Source organism: Marmota marmota, unplaced genomic scaffold (assembly GCF_001458135.2).
Source record: "Marmota marmota marmota unplaced genomic scaffold, marMar, whole genome shotgun sequence".
Lineage (NCBI taxonomy): Eukaryota > Metazoa > Chordata > Mammalia > Rodentia > Sciuridae > Marmota > Marmota marmota.
Window position 1 is genome coordinate 16,096,317 of NW_025999990.1, and position 19,951 is coordinate 16,116,267.

Consider the following 19,951-nt stretch of genomic DNA (forward strand, 5'->3'; position numbering starts at 1 on the left):
TCATAGGAAAATATCACCCATTTGAGAGGAGAAGTGAATATTATAAACATAATAACAATGGCATAATAACAGCATCTACCATTTGTCTAGGAATTAGAGCATAGATTTAAGGACAAGTGTTTTGGAGCTAAGATTTGAATCATATCTCTGCAGTGATTGGGGGATTTTGTTGAACTATCTGGAGTCTCACTCTTTCCATCTGTAGAAGGGCATGATGTTAGTCTCCCCCTCACTGTTTTCCTTTGAGGAGTAAATAACTTAATATGGGACCACAGTGTGGCTGAATGTGACAGAAACCCCACCACAAGAGTTTAGTTCCCAAACACAGGTTTAGTTCCTGGATGACCACCCACCTAGAAGGAATCAGTCCCAAGATGGTAGAGTGACTCAAAAGGTCATTGTTAGGCAGGTGAGTTAGCCATGAACAGGTGGTAGAAGGAAAGGCCAATAAAGGACAGACATCAGGCCTATGCACCAAGAAAAATCCAAAAGCCATAAAACCCAAACCACGGGGAACCTTATCTAAACAGGCAAGCATTTGGGAATGAGGCTCGGAATGTCTAACCTTCCCCAAGCTGTAGAGAAGTATAATTCCTTGAGGAAATCATTACTTATAAATCCTGGATACTTTAATTAAAACAGGTAAATTCACTATGGTTTTCTGACAAAATGCCATCATTATCTCGTGCAACCAATCCCCCCTTGTTAGCAAAACTAGGTCACAACCATCCTGTTAGCCAGAATATTGAGGTCCTCACAAAGGAAGTTCATTAAGGAATATCTAAAGGGTGATTAACCAATAAAGGGGGGACAGGGAAACTGAGGCAAGAACAAAGGACTCAGTTTCCTTAAAAACTCCAGCCCTGTGAGCACCACACCATCCTCTCTCGTGCAGGCCCTGTGTGGTACACAACTCTCGATTCTCACTCTATTAAACTTTTGCTTGCTGCTCTGTGTTTAGCTCAAATTCTTTCTGGCAAAGTCACAGGAACAGCACCCAAGGACTGCAATGGCTACTTAGACTCAACCCTGTAGGGCCCCAGCTCTGTAACACCACCATGGACTCAAGCTTCTTCTCACTTCCTCCTGGTCACCCTTAACAGGTGACCTAACACAGGACAGCTGTGAAAACTTCAGGCCTCACTCCTGCCTCTAGACAGAAAGGAGGATGCAGAAAGGAGGAACAGGGCGGTGCTGGGGTCAGGAGCTGAGCACTTCCCTGAAATCTCAGGGAGACTCCTGACTCCACATCATTCACCAGAACTCATCACACACGTGCTCCTGGCTGCAAGGGACTCTAGGGAATAGTCTTTTAGTTGACATTTTCTTACTTAGGATAAGGCATATTTGAGTGTTAAATAAGAAAATAAGATAGTAACAAAGACTTCCTAAGCATTATCTGCCATTTCACTTTAAACCAGTTCCATAAATCTTAGCCACTATTATCATATTACATTTTTTTGTCCTTTACATATTCCTCAGGCTCACCTGAGGTGCGTGAGTCCAAAAAACAAACATTTCTATAAGTAACACTTAAATATCCCCTGGATAACTGAGGTAGCAGGAATGGCGGGGAAAACCATGTTGGGAGTAAGCTCAGGCACTGGGAAGGTTCTGGAACTTTGATGGCCTTACACAAAGCCCACAGCACCAGTCTACCACAGAAGTAGTTGCTTGGCAAGAGATGGTAGTTACCTTGGGATGTGGAAGAAGTCCATTAGTCAGATGCGTGCCATGTGCCGGTGCTAAGCAGAGGACAAATGTTTATGGCACACCTGCTGGGACTCCCATGATTATGTAAGGGAGGCACTGAAAAGGGGGGCAAAGACCTGTGTTAAAGAGCACTGGTGACCATGAGGAGGAATTTAAATTATGTACATGTTGATTTCTGTGACAGGACTAATATAACACTGGCATAATCATACTAATGCTTACCTCATGATGGGTAATCTGCTACATAATTTATATGCATTTTCTCAAATCATTTTATAAACACTCTCTGAATTAAGTATTATTTTCTGCTTTATAGATGAGAACACTCAAGTACAGAAAGAGGTAGAATACTTTGCTGTGATTCTGACATTTAAAAAGTTCCAGGACTGGGGTATAAACTATAGTCCACCTGACTCAAGATCTAACCCTGAGCTCAAAGACTAGATCAATAAACAGAGAGCCAGCATTATTAATACATTCATTTAATAGTTTAGGTTATAATCTGATATAACTTGATTTAGTTGCTTGCTCAAATTGCACCAGACTTCACAATGGAGAGCTTTTTCCATTAGCTCCTATGTCCCTTTGACTTATTATATCATTGTAGGTTTTATCTTTTCTTAAAAACAAAACAAAAAAACAAGCAAACAAACAAACAGGAACTGCTGGCACTAAAAGATACTCAAAGCTTATCTTGTATATGTTTTGCAAAAGTTCTAAAATTGGCTATATCTCCAAGGAGCTCTGATTCCTTTTATTGGAGAATGGTATTAGAAATCAAGAACTGGGTGATAGATGGCATTGTATTTTTAGCATACATGCTTCCAGGGAATTAAAATAATTGACTACCCTTGCTTTAAAAGGTGTCCAATATATTCTGGTGAAAACATGGAATAAATTCCAGATTTGGGTTTTGTCCTTCCAGAACAAGTAATTTCTATGTGATCTTAAGTACATAACGGGCTTCCAGTTTTCATAACCTCACTAAGAAAACATGTGAGATGATTTAACTATTCTGCTCACTTGAGAGAGGTATTGGGGGATGAATCTATATAATCATTTTGAAATAGAGCAACGTTATCATCATCTTTCATCAATTATGAATTATCACAACCTTATATGACTGAGCATTTTGGGAGAAACAACAAAGGAAATGTTAAGTTGCACATTCTGGACTGGGTTAGCTTCCCTTTTGCTGTAAAATGTACAGATAATCTTTGATAAAATAACACTCTTGATGCATTAGTAATAAAGGGTTTTGGCAACCTGAACCCAAATTCACTATACATTTTGAATCTGTGCTGAAATAAAAAAGATGGAAACATTAATTTCCAGCAGAGACTTACTCAAGCCATGCAGGGCCCTAAATTTGCTTTCTCAGCTACTAGATTTCCGAGTTTGAAATGCAGTGCATGATGGCATCTGTCCTTTACTGAGCAGTTTGTCCTTTTGAGACCTCCCTAAAATTATTAGGAAAAGCCTTGCAGGCAAAGCCTTTTCATTCTAAAATTACATTATTTATGCTACCACAGTTACTTCTCAGATGACCTTGGAACTTCTCTTTCCCTTTTCTTTCCAGACTCTCTCTCTCTCTCTCTCTCTCTCTCTCTCTCTCTCACACACACACACACACACACACACACACACACACACATCCTTACCTTCTTGGGAAGAGGCTAGTGTGTCCACATAGGAACATCCTCCTCTCCTCTCCAATTACCTTGCCCACCAGTCTCCACCCCTGCTTATTCATGAAGCCTTGCCAAAGCTGTTCTTCTCATCCTCTCCTCCATCTGTATCCCACTCATTTGGTTCTCAATAATATGATAATATTTTGCCTTTTGAGTCTACTCATCTTTTCTTGCGTATTTAAGTGCCTAGGTCCTATTCCTTAATCATTTTTGTTAACTCAAAAAGGATGATAGCAGGGCTGGAGATGTGGCTCAAGCGGTAGAGTGCTCGCTGGCATGCGTGCATCCCGGGTTCGATCCTCAGCACCACATACAAACAAAGATGTTGTGTCTGCCGAATACTAAAAAAATAAATATTAAAAAAAAATTCTCTCTCTCTCTCTCTCTTTAAAAAAAAGGATGATAGCAGCTTATTTGTATGTTCTTATATCAAACAGAACATTAATAAGCACCTGTTGATTGAATGGATTAAAATAGAAATAGTTTAGTGCTCACTGCAAAAATCTTTAGGTTAATGCATTTTTTAAATGCCATCTATTCTGCAACATTTTTTCCCATTTTAAGAATAAGAACCCTGAATCTTCATGAGGGTCCTCCAGTTAAATCTTGATAGAGCAGAGACTTCCTTCCATGATGTCCAATAATGCTTCATGGTGCCCATTCTTAGATTTGTGATTTGGGACCTCTCTGGGACCTTGTTTCTTCATCAATAGAATGAGAGACACATGTCAAACAACCACTTGGGTCATTTTCTGCCCAACAATGCTGTGAAGTATAAGGTGTGTTGTTCTCATCCAAGATGTCTTTCTTATCTCCTGGTCTTCTCTTGGCTTCCATTGACTTCTACAAAAATAACATTTTAACTTTTTGACACATCCAAGTTCTCAGGAATGATTTTTCTAAGGCAAACACAGAGTCTATCCCTGGAATTACTGTATAGTAAGTAATTATTCACTTATTTTACTTTATTCTATGTTCAGACCTGTGTTACATTAGAACGAGGCCTTAAGAAGAGAGTGAATTTTCTAGACTTCACATATCTGCATTTTAGTATCTGCAGGATTTCCTTGATTTTCAATTCCTCACAAGCACTCTGGAAAGTCACCAATAAAATTATTAATAATAGCATGCAGAGAAAAAAACTCAAGCACAAAGAAGGGCGAAGTAGAGAGAAAAGTAAAACAGAATTAAAACTCTCTGTAGCTAAAAGCTAAGAAATTCTGAAATTTTCCATATCTTTATATGAGCTTTGTAAGGCTCATGCACAAGAGTAACTTCAGATTCTACGCAAACCTGAGAACAATCATCATAAGGAAATCAAGTAGTTAATAAACTCTACTACCAACAATGGAACACAAAAGAAAAGTGTTAAGAAATGATGTCACCAATAAGTACATTATCATACAATCTTCAAAAGACAACCTGATACTGAAAATGAGCTGCTTCTCACAAAACCCCTTTGGTTTGGGGTAGCAATTGTGACTCTGCCACAGGATAGAGGGTTAGGCCTCAGTGACCCAGGTATCATGGCTATGGTTCAAGTTGTTTCTGCACCTCCAATCAGGCACCCATCCTCTTTGGACTGTTGGGCCAGTGCCCTCCTATTGAGCCTTGCTACCACCTCCAGGTATTCATTCCTCCCTGTGGCTAACAGTGTGGAGCCTCAAGTGTCACTGCCTTACAGAAATCCCCAGGATTATCCCCGCCCTCGTTTTCACCACAGGGACCTAATTTAGGGTGATAAATCGTACAGTCTATCTGAGACTATCCTGTTGCTAACTCTGTATGTCCTGCTTCCTAGGACAACCCTTGGTTCCCGGCAAACAGGAACTCCTGGTCACTCTCTAACTGCTCTAGCACCCAAGGCCAGAGCAATGATGCTCTCTCGTCCCATTTCTTTGTGTGCATCCCACTCTCTGCCTAGGATTTTGTTCTCCCTGTCTTCACTTCATTCTTTCCTGAGGATTGATTAGATTCCTTTTCCTAAGCTATAATGCACAAGCGGCATTTTTCCCTGAGAGGCAGTTCACCCCTCTATAAATAGAATTTGACTCTGGGGGGAAAGACAGCAGCCTTACATAACCTTTCACAAAGCCCTACTCATTTTCTACCAGGACCAGAAAGGGCCTACAGTTCACGAGCTAAGCAGAAACTTCTCTCACCAGGGGGAACACTAGTGATTTTCATTCAGATTGATCTGCTAGCACAGCTGAGCCCCACGTCCTCTTCTGGTCGACTCTGATTTGGAGCATGCCAGTTAGAGCTCATCTCTCTGCCAGGCTGTGCAGAGCACAAGCTTCAAACCCTCCCACTGAGCCAGCTTTACAGCTTTTTTTCTGTAAAGCTTGACTCTTCTGTATAAGCTACGTTCCCCTCTCCAGCCACAGAGGCCCAGGCAAAGGAGAATTTGGTCTGTTTATGCCCTAAAGACTATTTCCAAAGGAAGGGAGAAGGTTCTGGGCACAGCCCCTCCATGGTTTCACTTGGAGAATGTGGGTGCCATTGCTCTCAGCACGGAGTTGCTGGCAGAGGAGCCCAGGGCTCCAGAGGCCCTTTCAGGTTCCCTGAATCTGGGTATTTTTAAGGAAAAAAGAGAGTGGAGAGAGAGAAAATACGGAATAAAAACCAACAGACTCTTTTAAAATGTGCCATCTTATCTTGAATGTTGGTGAGAGAAGAAGGGAAGAGGCAGATGGAACACCCAAAGCACATTTTTAAGGGTTTTTAATCTCAAGGAAAATGAAACACATCATTGACCTTGGTGAAATATATTACCTACTCAACCTCAAACCAGAAAATGGTGTTGGCACAGTTTTACCATTGTAAGACAAGCTCCCCCCGAAGGCCAAGCCCTCCAAGAGGCTTTGAACTAACCTGCACAGAAGGGGAGTGGCTGAAGGGCTCTTTAAAATTGTGAAGCCAGAGAGTCAGTCAGTCCCCTAGGGCAGCGTTTCTTTGTCACCTGGGGTTTAATCCCTTTGGTCTGGTCATGACCTGAGTGTCAGCATGCCCTGAGTGTCTGCATTTGTAACAAGCTCCCAGGTGATTCAGGTCCAGGCAACACTCTTTGAATAGAAAGACCCTTGGACTCTGGTTCTCAAACTTAGCTACATGTTAGAGTCAACTGCGGGGATTAAAAAGTCCTTGAACCCAGGCCCCACATCAGAGATTCTGAATTAACTGGTATGAGGAGGGCATAAAAATTGATACAGAGTCATGATGAGAGACACTCCTCTAGAGAGATGACTCTGGGAACAAATTATACATGGTACTGAAACAAACCAAGAACAAGCTTCTAGGTGTTCATGCTGAGTGGGTGCTGGATTGACGAGTGTGTCGGAAATGAATATGGTTAACCAGGAGAGAGTTAATAAGAGATGATGGTTTGGATGCAGAATCCACAGGAGACATGTTATGGGCTGCCAACTTTGATCAGTATTACACTGTGTCGGGACCTTTTAGCTGGACCTATTAGCCTGTAAATCTAGCTAAGGCATGAACCGGGGCCCGCTGTTTCATGTGCTTGATTTTAAAATTGCCACTGGAGTCTGACCATCTTATTTTATTTCTAAGTCTTTAAAACTGCAGCAATGGAATTGAGGAGGACTCTAGAGTGGCCTCCTGCCCTTGTGAACGTTTGTGTTTGTAGACTATCTCAGAATTAATGTACCCCATATTAAGATCATACTAATAGTAGATAGCACTTATGAAATATTTATTGTTAAGTCACTAGAATAGATATTTTACATATCTAACTGCTGGAGTGATGTTATCTCTGATTTAGAGTGGGAAAGCAAAAATTGGGTTTGTGTCCATTTTACAGGTGGGAAGGTTGAGGTCCAGTAAGTTTAAGGCCTTAATCAAGTCCACTAGTCAGCAGGCTTTTCTACCTAGCTATTACCTCGCTCATCATGACCAAAGACTGTGGAACTATGGGACTGGTTCATCTGTGGAATCCAGCAGCTGAAGGCATGGTGACTCAGTGGAGTAAGTGGTGCTAGGTCCAGTGACATGGAAAGGTCACAAGTCAATGACTTCTGAATGAGCTGCAGCTTTAAGGCAGAGAGAACACTTATCATATCTTACAAAGCAGTTCTGTAGAGAAAACCTAGAGGAATGGAACGTATTGCAGAGAAAATCATCTATCATGGTTTTCAAATCTTAGATTTTGTTTCCTTTCTTAAATCACCAAGAGCCATCAGGCACACAGTTTGCAAGAGGCCACAGTAAGAAGAAATGTCCCCAGGCCAATCCTACTTCTCCAGACAGCTGAAGTCCTATCTCCCTCTGCTGGGTGACCGTGGTCAGAGTGGAAGGAGCCTGTTGCACGTGTTTGCCTCACTCTTTTTGTTTTTTGAAGTCTCTCTCCCTAGACAACATTACTTATGTCCACGTGACCCCACTCTAAACACTCAGGATACATAGGCTCCCCAATTCACATCCAACAGATGAGAAAATCAGCGCAAAAGCTGTTTATGTAATTTGCTTAAATTTTTAAATGACTGTGCTGAGATTAGAGAAAGCTCCTTAATATGAACTCATTCAATTTATCCAACTAACATTTACTGAGTATGAAAAGCTTCTACTGGTGAGAGGATCTTAATGTGTTACCACACTATTATGCTTAGTACTCCTGGCACAGATAACATGCATATTTTGGGGGTTCACTATCCTTCCTCGCATCACAGGGCCTTGGCACCCACTTTACTTAACCTGGCTGTCTCTCCCCTCTCCCTTCCAGAACACCTCCTTATCTAAGTTAACTTATCCTCAGGCATCAATCAACCACAGCTTCCTCAGGAAACCTTCTCTGTTCTGCTTTTTGGATCTGTTTCTTGCAATAGTTTCTTTCCTTTAAAGCCTTAGCTCATTTGAAATTATGAATTAGTTAATATGTTTACTTAATTAGCATGTTTATCTCACTGGGATGAGCTCTGCCACCACCTTAATACTGTTCCTGACACAGTCAATGAATAGAGGGGAAAGGGCCATGGAAGGGAAGGGGTGTATTTATAACAACCCACAGTTGGATCTGCAGGGGAAAAAAAAAAACTATGATGTCCACAGTTTCTTCATTATTACTATACCTATAGCTTGATTTCAACATGATTGACAGCTCTTTACACCCACATTTTTTTTTAAATTCCATCAATCTAAGGATACAGGGATGAGAGAATTATCTCCCTCAGACCATCTGGCTAATATTAATATATTAATGATATAATGCATAAACATTGTAGTTGATATTTTGCAGTCTGTCCCACTTTGTTTGCATTCTTTTTTTAATGAGCACTTTGTTCAGCCTTGTATCCCACTTAGCTGTGTGTGTGCTTGTCACCTCCACTTAAAGATGAGCCCTTGGAGGGCAGAAATACATTGAAACTTTCCATTTCTTTTCTCGTATCACTAGGCAAATGCTCTGTAACTAATACCTTGACTCGAATACTTGATCTTATTTGATCCTTATAATACCTCAATGATTATGTAAGGCATCGATAATCCTACCTGGAAAATGAGAACACAAGTTTGGGGAAACAAAATGTGTACAGCTGGCTATACCACAAATTATGGACCATGCTGAATCTATATTTTATAATGCACGACTTGAGAGTTCTTACTTAGAAGAGCACATTAAATTTGGGGTCCTTGATTACCAGAAAGATATAAACAAACTAGAGGGAGTTCAGGTAAGAAAAGTAAACATGATTAAGCTTCTGGAGGGGTATGAGGAAGGATTAAATGAACTAAATATTTACAGTCTGGCTAAGGGAAGACTGAGGAGGAAGGCAAGCATGATTGATAGCTAGAATTATTCAATGCGTCAGCACAGAAGAGACAGAGTCACTAAAAAGAAGGAAAAGAAACCAGGAGCCAGACACAGGATTGCAGGGAAGAATATTTAGAACAGGACTATCTAAGATGAACTGTGAAATAAATTTTTAATAACAAAAACTGATTCGGTGCTGAAAAGTTTCCCAAGGGAAAGTTAAGAAACAATCCCCGGAGATGTCTCAAATCAGCAAGAGAAAATAACTAGAAATTGTCCTGCGGGGAACAGCTCTGCCCAGACATTAAACATGAAAGGGAAAGCTTTGCAGATTTTCTCTCTAATTTATATTCTTCTGGGATCCCACGAGGCTGAGGAAAGATGTGGGAACAATGGATTGAGGACTGAGTGCCGGGGGTTGGCTTAGATGTCACCGCCTTGACTCACATCTCTAATGAGTGGGCACAGAAGGCAACCCGCTAGAGAGCCCTCTCCAAGCTCATCCAAGGCTTTATTTCATCCAGGGACCTTCATTAACCTGCCCCATGGGAGTAGGTGAAATGATAATGAACCCAAACGAAAACTGGAGAGGAGGGTGCACATGTGCAAGCAAAGAGATCCCACTGATCCTCACAGTCAGATATGCCATCAATCCAACAATGATCTTGGGTCTATGCATTTTGCTGTGTTAGAAACACACCCAAGATCAAATGGTGAGAGTAGGGCTTTTAACTCAGGTTTGGTGTTTATCATGACTCAGTCATTCTTTGGTTTCATTATATTCAAGGGATTCATAACGTGCCTCCAATTAAGCCTGGCACCCCAGCATCTGTTTCACTAAAAGTGAGGCTCTACATGGACAAAGAAACAGGATAAGTCAGAATACTGACAAGGTAGGGGTTGCTCTGTATAATCAATAATCAATCTTACAGTGGCTAAGGATCTTGTTTCTAGACCAAAATCAGAGTACTTTGGGGAGATGTTGAAGTAAAGCCTGGGCTAAAGTGAACATGATACAGCATTAGGTGACAACTTGCTACAAGTTAAGACTACTGAGGACACCTGTGCCTGAAGGCAAAAGGTTGCTCAGTAGGAGAAACAAAATAACCACCAATAGTATTTCCATGTAAAAGCAAATGGATGCTCAATTGAAGAAACAGAATGACAGAATTATCTTGCTGAAATCACAAATGGCCAACAAATTTATGGGAAAAAATGTTCAATTTTATTAGCAATCAGGGAAATGCAAATTAAACCCATAATGAGATGTTAATTCACATCCACCAGATGAAGGCAAATTAAGCAAATGAAAATACCAAGTGTTCGTGGAGACAAGAAGCAAAGGGGACTTTCATATGTTCCTGGTGGGGGTTTTAATAGACGTGATATGTCATTGCCTTCTAAAACTAAAGATGTCTTTGCTGTGACTAAGCAAGTCTACCGCTAGGTATGCACCTTAAATATGATGGCAAAGTTTTACCGGGGAACATGTATAAGAATGTTCAAAGCAGCATAACTGACAATAGCAAAATTCTGAGTTCCCAAAGTCTATCAACAGTAAAATGGATAAAATTGTGGTTAATTATTACCAAGGAATATCATACAACAGAGTGGTTGAAATGCAGTCATACATATCCATATAGATGAATCTCAAATGCTTAATGCTTAGGCAAAATGCAGGTCATTATATCTCTTTTATCACAACCAAGTACAGGCAAAGCAAAATAGCATACTGAAGATGCAAGAATTTGTGGCAAAACTCTACAGCAGACAGCTATTCATTATCACAGAGATCAGAAAACTACTAATGGGCTCATAGGTAATTGTTGCTTTATTTTTGTTAGGATTTTTTACATATATGTATGTAAAGTTCATAATTTAAAGAAATCATATAAAGTTGAAACCAGTAATATAACTAGAATTGATCCAGTCCACACTCTCATTTAATAAGAAAAATTTTGCTGCATAAAGAACAAATGATGTGCAAATTAATATCAAATTTCAGAAATGCTACAAACCCATTAGTTAAAATGAAATATCTCTATCAAGTGACTCTATCAAGTGACTCAGGTCCAGATTTAGACCCAATCTTACTTTAGATCCAATCTCAACAAAACTTTGTCTCCTATTTCTTAGTCAAAATTAAAACAGAAACAACAACAACAACAATCTCAGAAAAAAATAAAAAAAAACAGAAAAAACAAACCCAACAAGATTTGGGAGAAGTTTCAGCTGGACATAAGGAAGTAGATAAATGTATCATAAAATGTATTTTATGAATCCAAAATAAAATTCTTAATAAAACAAAATTAGCAGGCATGGTCATTTCATGGAAAAAATAAACATCTAAATGAGGTAGTACCTTCAGAAATCATCCTGATAATATCACATCATATAATAAATGAGTTATAGTGACACAATGGGTCTATGAAGAACGGGTTTAAATCATATTCTACATACTTCTTAAAAGACAGTTGAGTGGAGAAGTATTTCTAAAAGACAATGGAGAAACTTGAGAAATCTAAAAATATTGGGGCTTCACCAGAAATTCAGTTACTAAGACCAATGGCTTGAGTTAATAATATTTATATTATCTGCTTAACTCCCTTATTCTCTTATAAAAATGTAAATGTGGTTTTAAGAACATTTTAGATAGTCAGAATAAAGTTATATTGATAAGACCTCTTATTAGGTCACAATTCACTAAGTTGGTATTTTCATTAGATCACATCATAAAGATTCAGTTAATTCAGCGGAACATTTTTGTCCTAGATCCTCTTAAGAGTAGCCCTCTGGCAAGAACCAATATTGAAAGGATGAGTAAAGGACAAGGAAGAAATCTCCAGGTTGCAACATCACTGTTCAGTTCCGTCACAAGAATCATTGTGCGTGGTCTTGGAGGTCTTCCGACATGGAGGATGTGAAATGACTAAGCAAGAAAGAAGTCGCAGAATTTGGATTTGATAAATTAAGCTAAAGCATATAACAAAACTAAGAAGTAGTTTATAGGGACTGGGCTCTGGGAACTTAGCAGAAAAGAGACACTCTCCCACTCAAGTCATGCCCTAGCTATAGACTCTTGAAAAATACGATCAATAAATACAGAATGATTTGTGTGTTTCCTGGTTAGACTTTCCCTCAAGAAATGAGAGTTGTGAGTAATATGGTTGTTTGGAACTATTCATAAAAAGCAATATGTGCTGGTATGACTATTGGCAAATTACCATTAATAATGAAAAGAAAGGCCTATTCAATCATATGCATTATTATGTATTTCTAGGCCATACCATTGGACATAGTTTAGGCATTTCTAAACTATCAAGGAAAACATTTTTACTTAACAGTCGAGTTAAAGGGGTTTGCTTTTAAAACCTCAGGCTAAAATTTGTCAAAGAACTTCAGAGCACTATAATAATTTTGATCATCAATCAGCCAACCTGTATTTATTCACGTTTGCACAGTGCAGAACCTGAAAAATGTAAGATAAGGAATCAACACTCTCGTGTGGGAGAAGCAAAAGTGTGATACTAAATTGTGCTGCAATTTACCTGAGTGCTGCAATTATAAAGGTGCATAATAATTTGCATTTTATTTTTTGCTATTACCCACTTGGCATATATAACATGTCATTTTATCTTGCATATTTTTTATTGGCCTGCAGGGAAATTCTGATTTGCTTATCCTTTCTTATTGACAAGTTAAATATCACTTTACCTGAGATCTTGTTTGAAGGAATATATCTAAAATACATAGGGAAATGCCATGCCATGAAAATTATGGTGACATTAAGAAATACTCTGATTTCTGGGGGGAAAAAAAAAGTAACTTTGAAGAAAATTAAAGTTCTGTTATTCCAACCGGGTAACACCTTTGTGAACAAATGACCTCCTTTAGCTAAACTAATATCCTATAGCACTCACTTCGGTCTCTACTTAAAATGGGGTGAGCTCTAGAACTGCAATAATTCTGACTGAAAGGCCACAGGTTTGAGTCTACTATGGTAACAGTGGGACTTAGCTGTTTTCAGAGTGTAGCTTAACTCTCCGCTGGGGGTTGGGGGGGGGACATCATAAAAATTTAAAATTTTGTTTTCACAGCAAAATCCTATTACCTTGCAAAATGTTCCACAGCATGTTAAACATAGTGCCCAGTGTGAAGGACTTCCCTGGGCTGCCTCCAATGGGGCAGTACTGATGCTGTATGGCTTAGAGAGGAACTATGGTCCTTCAGGGGCAGGCATGGAGAAGAAGCAGCCACAGGAGACAGGTGTATTTCACTGGGCATTGTGTCAATATTTCATCCAGTGTGCTTCAATCAGAGTTAGTGAGATCCCAAGCTAGGATTCATTAAGGTGTAACTATTGTGACAACTCATAGAACTCTTAAATCCTTTTCTGCAGCATTGTAATGGAACAAGGAGAGAGAGAAGATGAAAAAGAAGATGCCGTTTGCATTCTATGAATTGTAAATGTGCACAGTACTTACCCTTCCACTTTAGGGATTACAGTATTTTTCCAGAACCAAGTGACTTTTTATCTTTAGTTAATTAATCAAGCAATCCTCAGCGGGTTTAACTCATTATTCTTTTTACTCAAGCAATGCTAAGGTTTCCTGAAATTCATGTGAAATTTATGCATATGGTTCATCTAAGAGATTATCATCAGAGATAGATTAATCCATCAAAAATTTATCATTAGAGCTGGTAGTTGTGTAACAAATATTCAAAGAGAGCAATGTGATTCTAGTTTGATGTGAGTTTCTGACAACACTGTAAGCCAGAACTATGAAAACTGGAGAGAGCTCTAGCCAGGTAAGAACTCAGTCACTAACGCAATAACAACTGTCCTTACACAGTGAGGGCTACCACGATTAACCCCAAAATTAAACATTTATAGGAGAAAGCATGGGGGCGGGGGTAGAAATCATCACTTCTTTGTGTATATGTGTTTTGGTTTTAGTTTAAGACATTGCTCCCAAACAACTGCTTTCTTTTCTTATCATTATACTGACTGGAAAAAGCATGAGGAAGAAGTTTAGAATGGCCAATTCTCCAAAAAAATATAGTAAGAATATTTGCTAAGTGTAATCTTAAGGCACATTCTGTTATAGAAAGAGATCATCAGTTTGGAAACTTCAGCACTGCCTTCAAACAGGCAGCATGAGGTGAAACGTACAACTGTTTTGGCCAGGAAGTCGAGATTTAACTCAGGGCTTGTTTCCAAAGGACAGTGGTCACACTAGATTAGATGACTTGACTTGGTGCACCTGGAAGCATCCCAGGAGCAAACCACTCTTGCATTTGAAGAATCCCAGACCCTTGGATCCATGCAACAGGAGATGCAAGCCAGGAAGCAGGAGCACTTCTCTCATAAAAAATGCTCAACAAACAAATGGAGTGCTGGGATCTCCTTAGAAGGCACAGCATCATCTCTTCCCTCTCCAGAAATAAGTAAAAACATCCCCCTCCATAAAAGAAAAAAAAAAGAAAAAGAAAAATCATGCCCCCCAAACTCTTGTCAAATGTCCTGCTGGCCTGGAAAACCATACTGCAGCCTGCAAAGAAATGTACTTTAGGAAGAAGTTTCAGCAGAGGTCCATTCAGGAATTTAGAACTGAAGCTCTTCCTTCTCAATGGAAACAAGGAAGTTTGCTGAGAGGTTAACTTGCCAGGGAATAAATGTAAGTGAGACACACTGAGAAGTTATAAATCTCTCCCCGGGAAAAAAAAAAATGCCTATCAGCAGTTCAAGCCAGCCCAGCTTTTAAGAGCATTAAAGCAAATGCACTAAGCCTAATATATTCACACATAACACATGTGGTGGCTGTTTCCCATGCTTCATAACTCAGAGGGCAGCTGCTGCTGTGTGGGAAACGGATACTGTGACAGGTTACTGGTGATTTATACTGCAGCACTCAACAGAGGAGTGGACTGCTGGCCTGCCCAGGGGCACTCGGGTCCTGCCATGCTCCCTCCACTTAACAGCACACCCAGATGGAGGAAGTGACCTGATTTGGTTGGGTGGGTAAAAGGGTGGTAGATGGGGGAAAGCAGCAAGCCTTACTTCATCAGGTCCAGACTACATAAACTTACAAACTATTTCAACAGAATATAATACAAACATACTTGAAGAATTAATTAATTGATGGGCATACCTCCTATTTTATTCATTAACATCTATCATCTACAATTCCCATCTTACCTGAGATTCTGAGACTCTACTTGATGCCTCTGCCTGGGACTCATGCCAAACATAGAAGATGGCATTTTACAAGAGCCTGCTAAAAGCCATGGTCCTCCGACCTCAGCATCAAGTTCTCACCTTATGCTGACAGTGTTCAGGGATGCCCTCAGTTGTGCCATAATAATCCTGCACAAATCCACAGGAGCTTCAGACTTTACCTAGAAAGTGGGAAAGGGTCCCATGCTTTGTGCAAGTCTCTGTAATCCTTTGTTACCAATCAACAAAGTCTTTTAAACACTCTGCTGAATGGGAATTACACTACTGGTAAACTGGAGGCTTGGCCTTTTTAAGGGCACCTCCTACTGGTCCTTCCTTAGCGTGAACTATGCTTTCTTTATCACCAATTCCTACCATGTTCCCAAAGAGTGGATTTTGCTACTAAGAAAAAGGTGACACTCAGATTAATGAGCAAAGATGACCAGAGTGATGTGACATAGCCATATCTCTAATGTGCACAATCCTGTGTCCTGGGACCTGTGCAAAGGCCACCATAATTCATTTGCAATTAACAGAAATGGATTTAGAAGCATAGAGAAGTTTAAAGATAAAGATGGACAAGCTTATCCATGGGCATATCCCTTGTATGTATATATTTTCATCTGCTTTTCAGGCACAAATTAATCTAAGAAGATAAACTTTTAAAAAGAAAAATAAAGTAGTAATAAATGATGACAAGTCTCTAGACAAGCAACTTAAGTGGGAGGGGGATAGTCAATTAATTTAGAGATTAATAAAACAAATATTAAATCCATCGCCATTCATCTATTTCCAACCTTTTCCAGACAAAAGTCACTTGGGAAATGGCTTTAAAATACTGTCATGTAATGGACATTGTCCATTTTTGTACACCTTGACCAATGCAATATATTCAGCCAGGGCATTTCAGACCTTCAGTCCCCTTTGGTTCTGCAGACTTCCTACCTAGCAAGGGATGCCCCCTCTGAACTTCCCCTCTGCTATCCATGGCCTCCCAACCTGCCAGAAAGAGCGCAAGTCAATTTTCTGTACAGAGGCAGAGTTCTATGCCTCGCCGCAGCGTTTGCGGGTCGCGAGGAGGATAATTTTTAAAGACACCTATTTATTACAGTGAGGATGGGCTCCCTGGCCCACCTTCCTTAGGAATAATTGCAGAGGACAAAGCTCTGGGAGAGAGAAGCCAGGGAGGAGGGAACCAGCCCGAGCGGGAGGAGGGATCCTGGGCATAAGAGCGAGCGCGCGGCTGCGGGTACCCGCGCACCACAGGCGCGTGCGCATACACACACACACACACACACACACACACACACACTCACGCTCTCGCTCTTTCTGGTCAAACGAGGGTGAGGATGGAGTGCGCGTGCACGCACACGGATTTCTGCCCGCGTGTGGCCGCGCCAGGCTTTGGGAAGCTTCAGGCTGGCTGGGCGTTTGACTGCCTCAATCCCTAGCGACCGTGAAGAGGCGCATTCTGTGCTCCAGTTCGCAACCCTTGGCCACACAGCACATAGCGGGGACAAGAAAGCCAGAGCTTAGGACTCCAGGGAGGCTGGGGACTTGGCCATTCAGATTTGATCCTTTTCCCTGTTAATTTTCAAGGATCAGGTTGGGGCGCTCCTACCCAAAGCCTGGTCCCTTCCTGCATGTTCTTTTCTTGTGGATATGGGGAAAGGTCGTTTCCTAAGGGATTTCAATGTTCAGCCAGAGGCTCTCCTCCCCACTAGGCCTGCCCCCAGTACCCCAGCGCCGGTCTACTTGTGGTGAAGTTCCGCAAAACGAGTGAACCTTATAATGTGTCACTTTGCTTTTTTTATTCTTTTGGCTCCAGGTCTGTACTCGAAGACTGCAGCAGCCTGGAGCACCCTTTGGATCCCTCTTTCTCCAGCTTTAGCTCAAATCCAGTCGCCAGTTTTGCCATTTTCAATTAGAAACTGCGTTTGCCAAGTACCAGGGCCAGGGGCTGGCTCCCCAGAATATCAATCATACGGAGTTTTGGAGGTATCCTGGAGATATCTGGAGACTTAGCTGGCGAACTGCATTCACCATTAAAAATAAAATTAAAATTAAAATAACCTAAAACGTACCTCCCTCCTTCCTGACAACTCTGCGCTTCCTTGGGTACCAAGGTCCCCTCCTCCGAATTACCCAAACATATTAGCTGTCCCTTTTCCGATTTTCAATCAGCAAGTCCAAAAATCCAAACCAGGAGGCGCATGTATTCACATACAAACGAGTCAACCCCACCAGCTACATCCCGCACAGACTTCCTCAAAGACCCCTCAATGTCCTCCTCCTCCGCTGCTCCCGGTTCTCCAATTCGCCTTCCCCTTCACAGGTTTCTAAGGCTTTAAGGATCCAACACAGTTCCTTTCAACGACATCCCCATCACCTGTCCCAGTCAGACCGCTCTCCAAACCAAGCCAAGTATTTGCAAAAGCAAAGATGAGAGAAGCACTAGATTTTTTAAAGAGCGAAGAGGCGCCCCTCGCCCCCGCCGCCAACATCCTCCGCCCCCAAGGAGGGGGAAAAGTCTTCTTTTATCATCTGCGAGGAAATGGGGAACAGAGGGAGCGCCGAATATCTTTTTATTTTACCTCCACCCCAATTCCACTCTCGCCAAATGAAATGAGAAAGGAAAAGGGGTAAGAGGGTGGGCGAGCGACGAGAAGAAAGGAAAGAACCTCTTACCGGTGACTTGAAGATGCACGCTGATCAGGGAAGCTCCGAAGAGTACAAAAGCCAGCTTGGGTACCCAAACACATCCAAGACTATTCTCCATATTTCAGCCAACACCTTCGGGGCCGGGGGTCCTGGGCAGCGGCGGCACTCACACACATGCACTCACACACGCATGTACACATGCACACACACACACACGCGCGCCGAGCCCCTTCGGCTTCCTTCTCCTCCTCCTCCTCCTCCTCCTCGTCCTCTTCCTCCACCTCTTTCTCCACCTCCCCTGTGCCTCTTCTGCCTCCGAAGCCTTTTTCCTTGTCCACTGAGGGAATCAGCAGCAAAAAGAGGCAGCAAAAAGTTCCATTCGGTCCAAGAGATTCCGAGCCCGGGTAAAGTAACTCAAGGAGAGGGAGGGAGCAAGAGAAGGGAAGATAGCTTTCGGCGGGGCTTGCAAGTCATCAATAAACAGAATATCCAGAGGAGAGGGCAAACAATCCTGTGACTGGGCTGGGCATTAAAAGGTTGAGGCTGGTTCCATGTCGTCGGTTGGGTCAAGTTGAAGTGGAAAATCCGCGCGAGAGCTGGTGATGCTGTTCGTTTTGCTTCCAAGAGCTAGGGGACCAAGGGAGGAGAGGCGGGGGGCTGCGGGGTGGAGCGCTCTCACTTGTTACTGGGGTGTCCGCCAGCGGTGTGTGAGCTGGGAGTTGGAACCGTACTATCCATTGATCCGGAGAAGTGAAGGGCTGGAAGGGAAAATGTGGAGACCGGAGGGAAACGAACTGGATCAGGCAAAGATTCCACGCGAAGGGGGGTTGGGGGCAGAGAGACGAAGGCTTAGGGGAAAAAAAGAGCGGACGGAGGAGGCTTCCAGCAGCTGCATTCGCCTGGTCTACATATCAATGCGCAGGGATGCCCTCTGCGGGCCAGGCGTGGGAAGTCACTTTTGTCAATGAAACCAGCCAACACCGTGAGCGTGTTTTGCAGCAATCATTTCTGACACTCAACATTCAGGAAATTATTTTTATATGACTGTGAAACCTAGGTGGGTGTTTAAGCTAGAGCGAGTGGCTAGGGTGTTTACGTCCTTCCTTGCCCTCAGCATTACTTAAAAGAGAGGTTTTCATTTGGGGGAGAAAAAAAGTCACCCAATGCAACTCTCTTCTAAAACTAGTGGGAAACTGAGATCCAGAAATACAATGACCAAATCCCAGACCGCTGTTTCCTGACATAATAGCTAGTGTCCTCTTTGTGTAAAAGATCTTATTTCACCTGTCTTCATTCTTTTCCAGATGTGATTCAACATATTTAAAAGTACTAACCATGTTTCGTATGTTCCACACATATACTGTGTACTGATGGCTCCTAGGAAACATGGACAGGAGATTTAGTGGCATTCACTCACTGTCCTCCAGGGTTTTTTTAATCAGTTGAGAGAGGAGCATAAATGGATAATTATAAATTATCATGATAAACACACGATGGTCTATGTAATAAGGAAGTGCTCTGGGAGAACAACAAAGACACTTCTTCAGCCCCTGGATATGGAGTGAAGTGTGCATACACACAGAGAGAGAGAGAGAGAGAGAGAGAGAGAGAGAGAGAGCACAAGCAAGCAGGGTGTGAACAGGAAAGAACTTTCAGGAAATTGTTTTGAGTTACTTTTATATCTTGTCTCTACTGCGAGAGCTCCACTGTCTTTGAGCAGAGAGGTTGTATGTCTTTCATCTTTGTGCCCCTCACACGTGCTAGGGTGGAACTTGGATAACACACATGCCATATATTTTTGCTGAACTGGCAAACTTGGAAACCAATTAATTTGGCCAGAAAGGATGATGAAGAGATGCGCCATTTTGGTTAATGTTGTTTTGAAGATGTTCAGCTGAACTT

General features: G+C 41.6%; 1 protein-coding gene across 3 annotated transcripts in view; it reads right to left on the reverse strand.

Moving 5' to 3' along the window:
* Positions 1-19,118, reverse strand: part of Dcc (DCC netrin 1 receptor) — a 1,055,962-nt gene extending 1,036,844 nt beyond the window's left edge. Inside the window, exon 1 of one of the 3 annotated variants that reach the window (XM_048806205.1) lies at positions 18,077-19,118. In XM_048806205.1, the coding sequence (XP_048662162.1) occupies positions 18,077-18,167 (91 nt within the window). In that variant the 5' untranslated portion in view covers positions 18,168-19,118. The remainder of the gene's footprint in view (positions 1-18,076) is intronic. The other 2 variants (XM_048806204.1, XM_015482370.2) reach the window with 2 other exon arrangements.
* Positions 19,119-19,951: the final 833 nt, after the last annotated feature.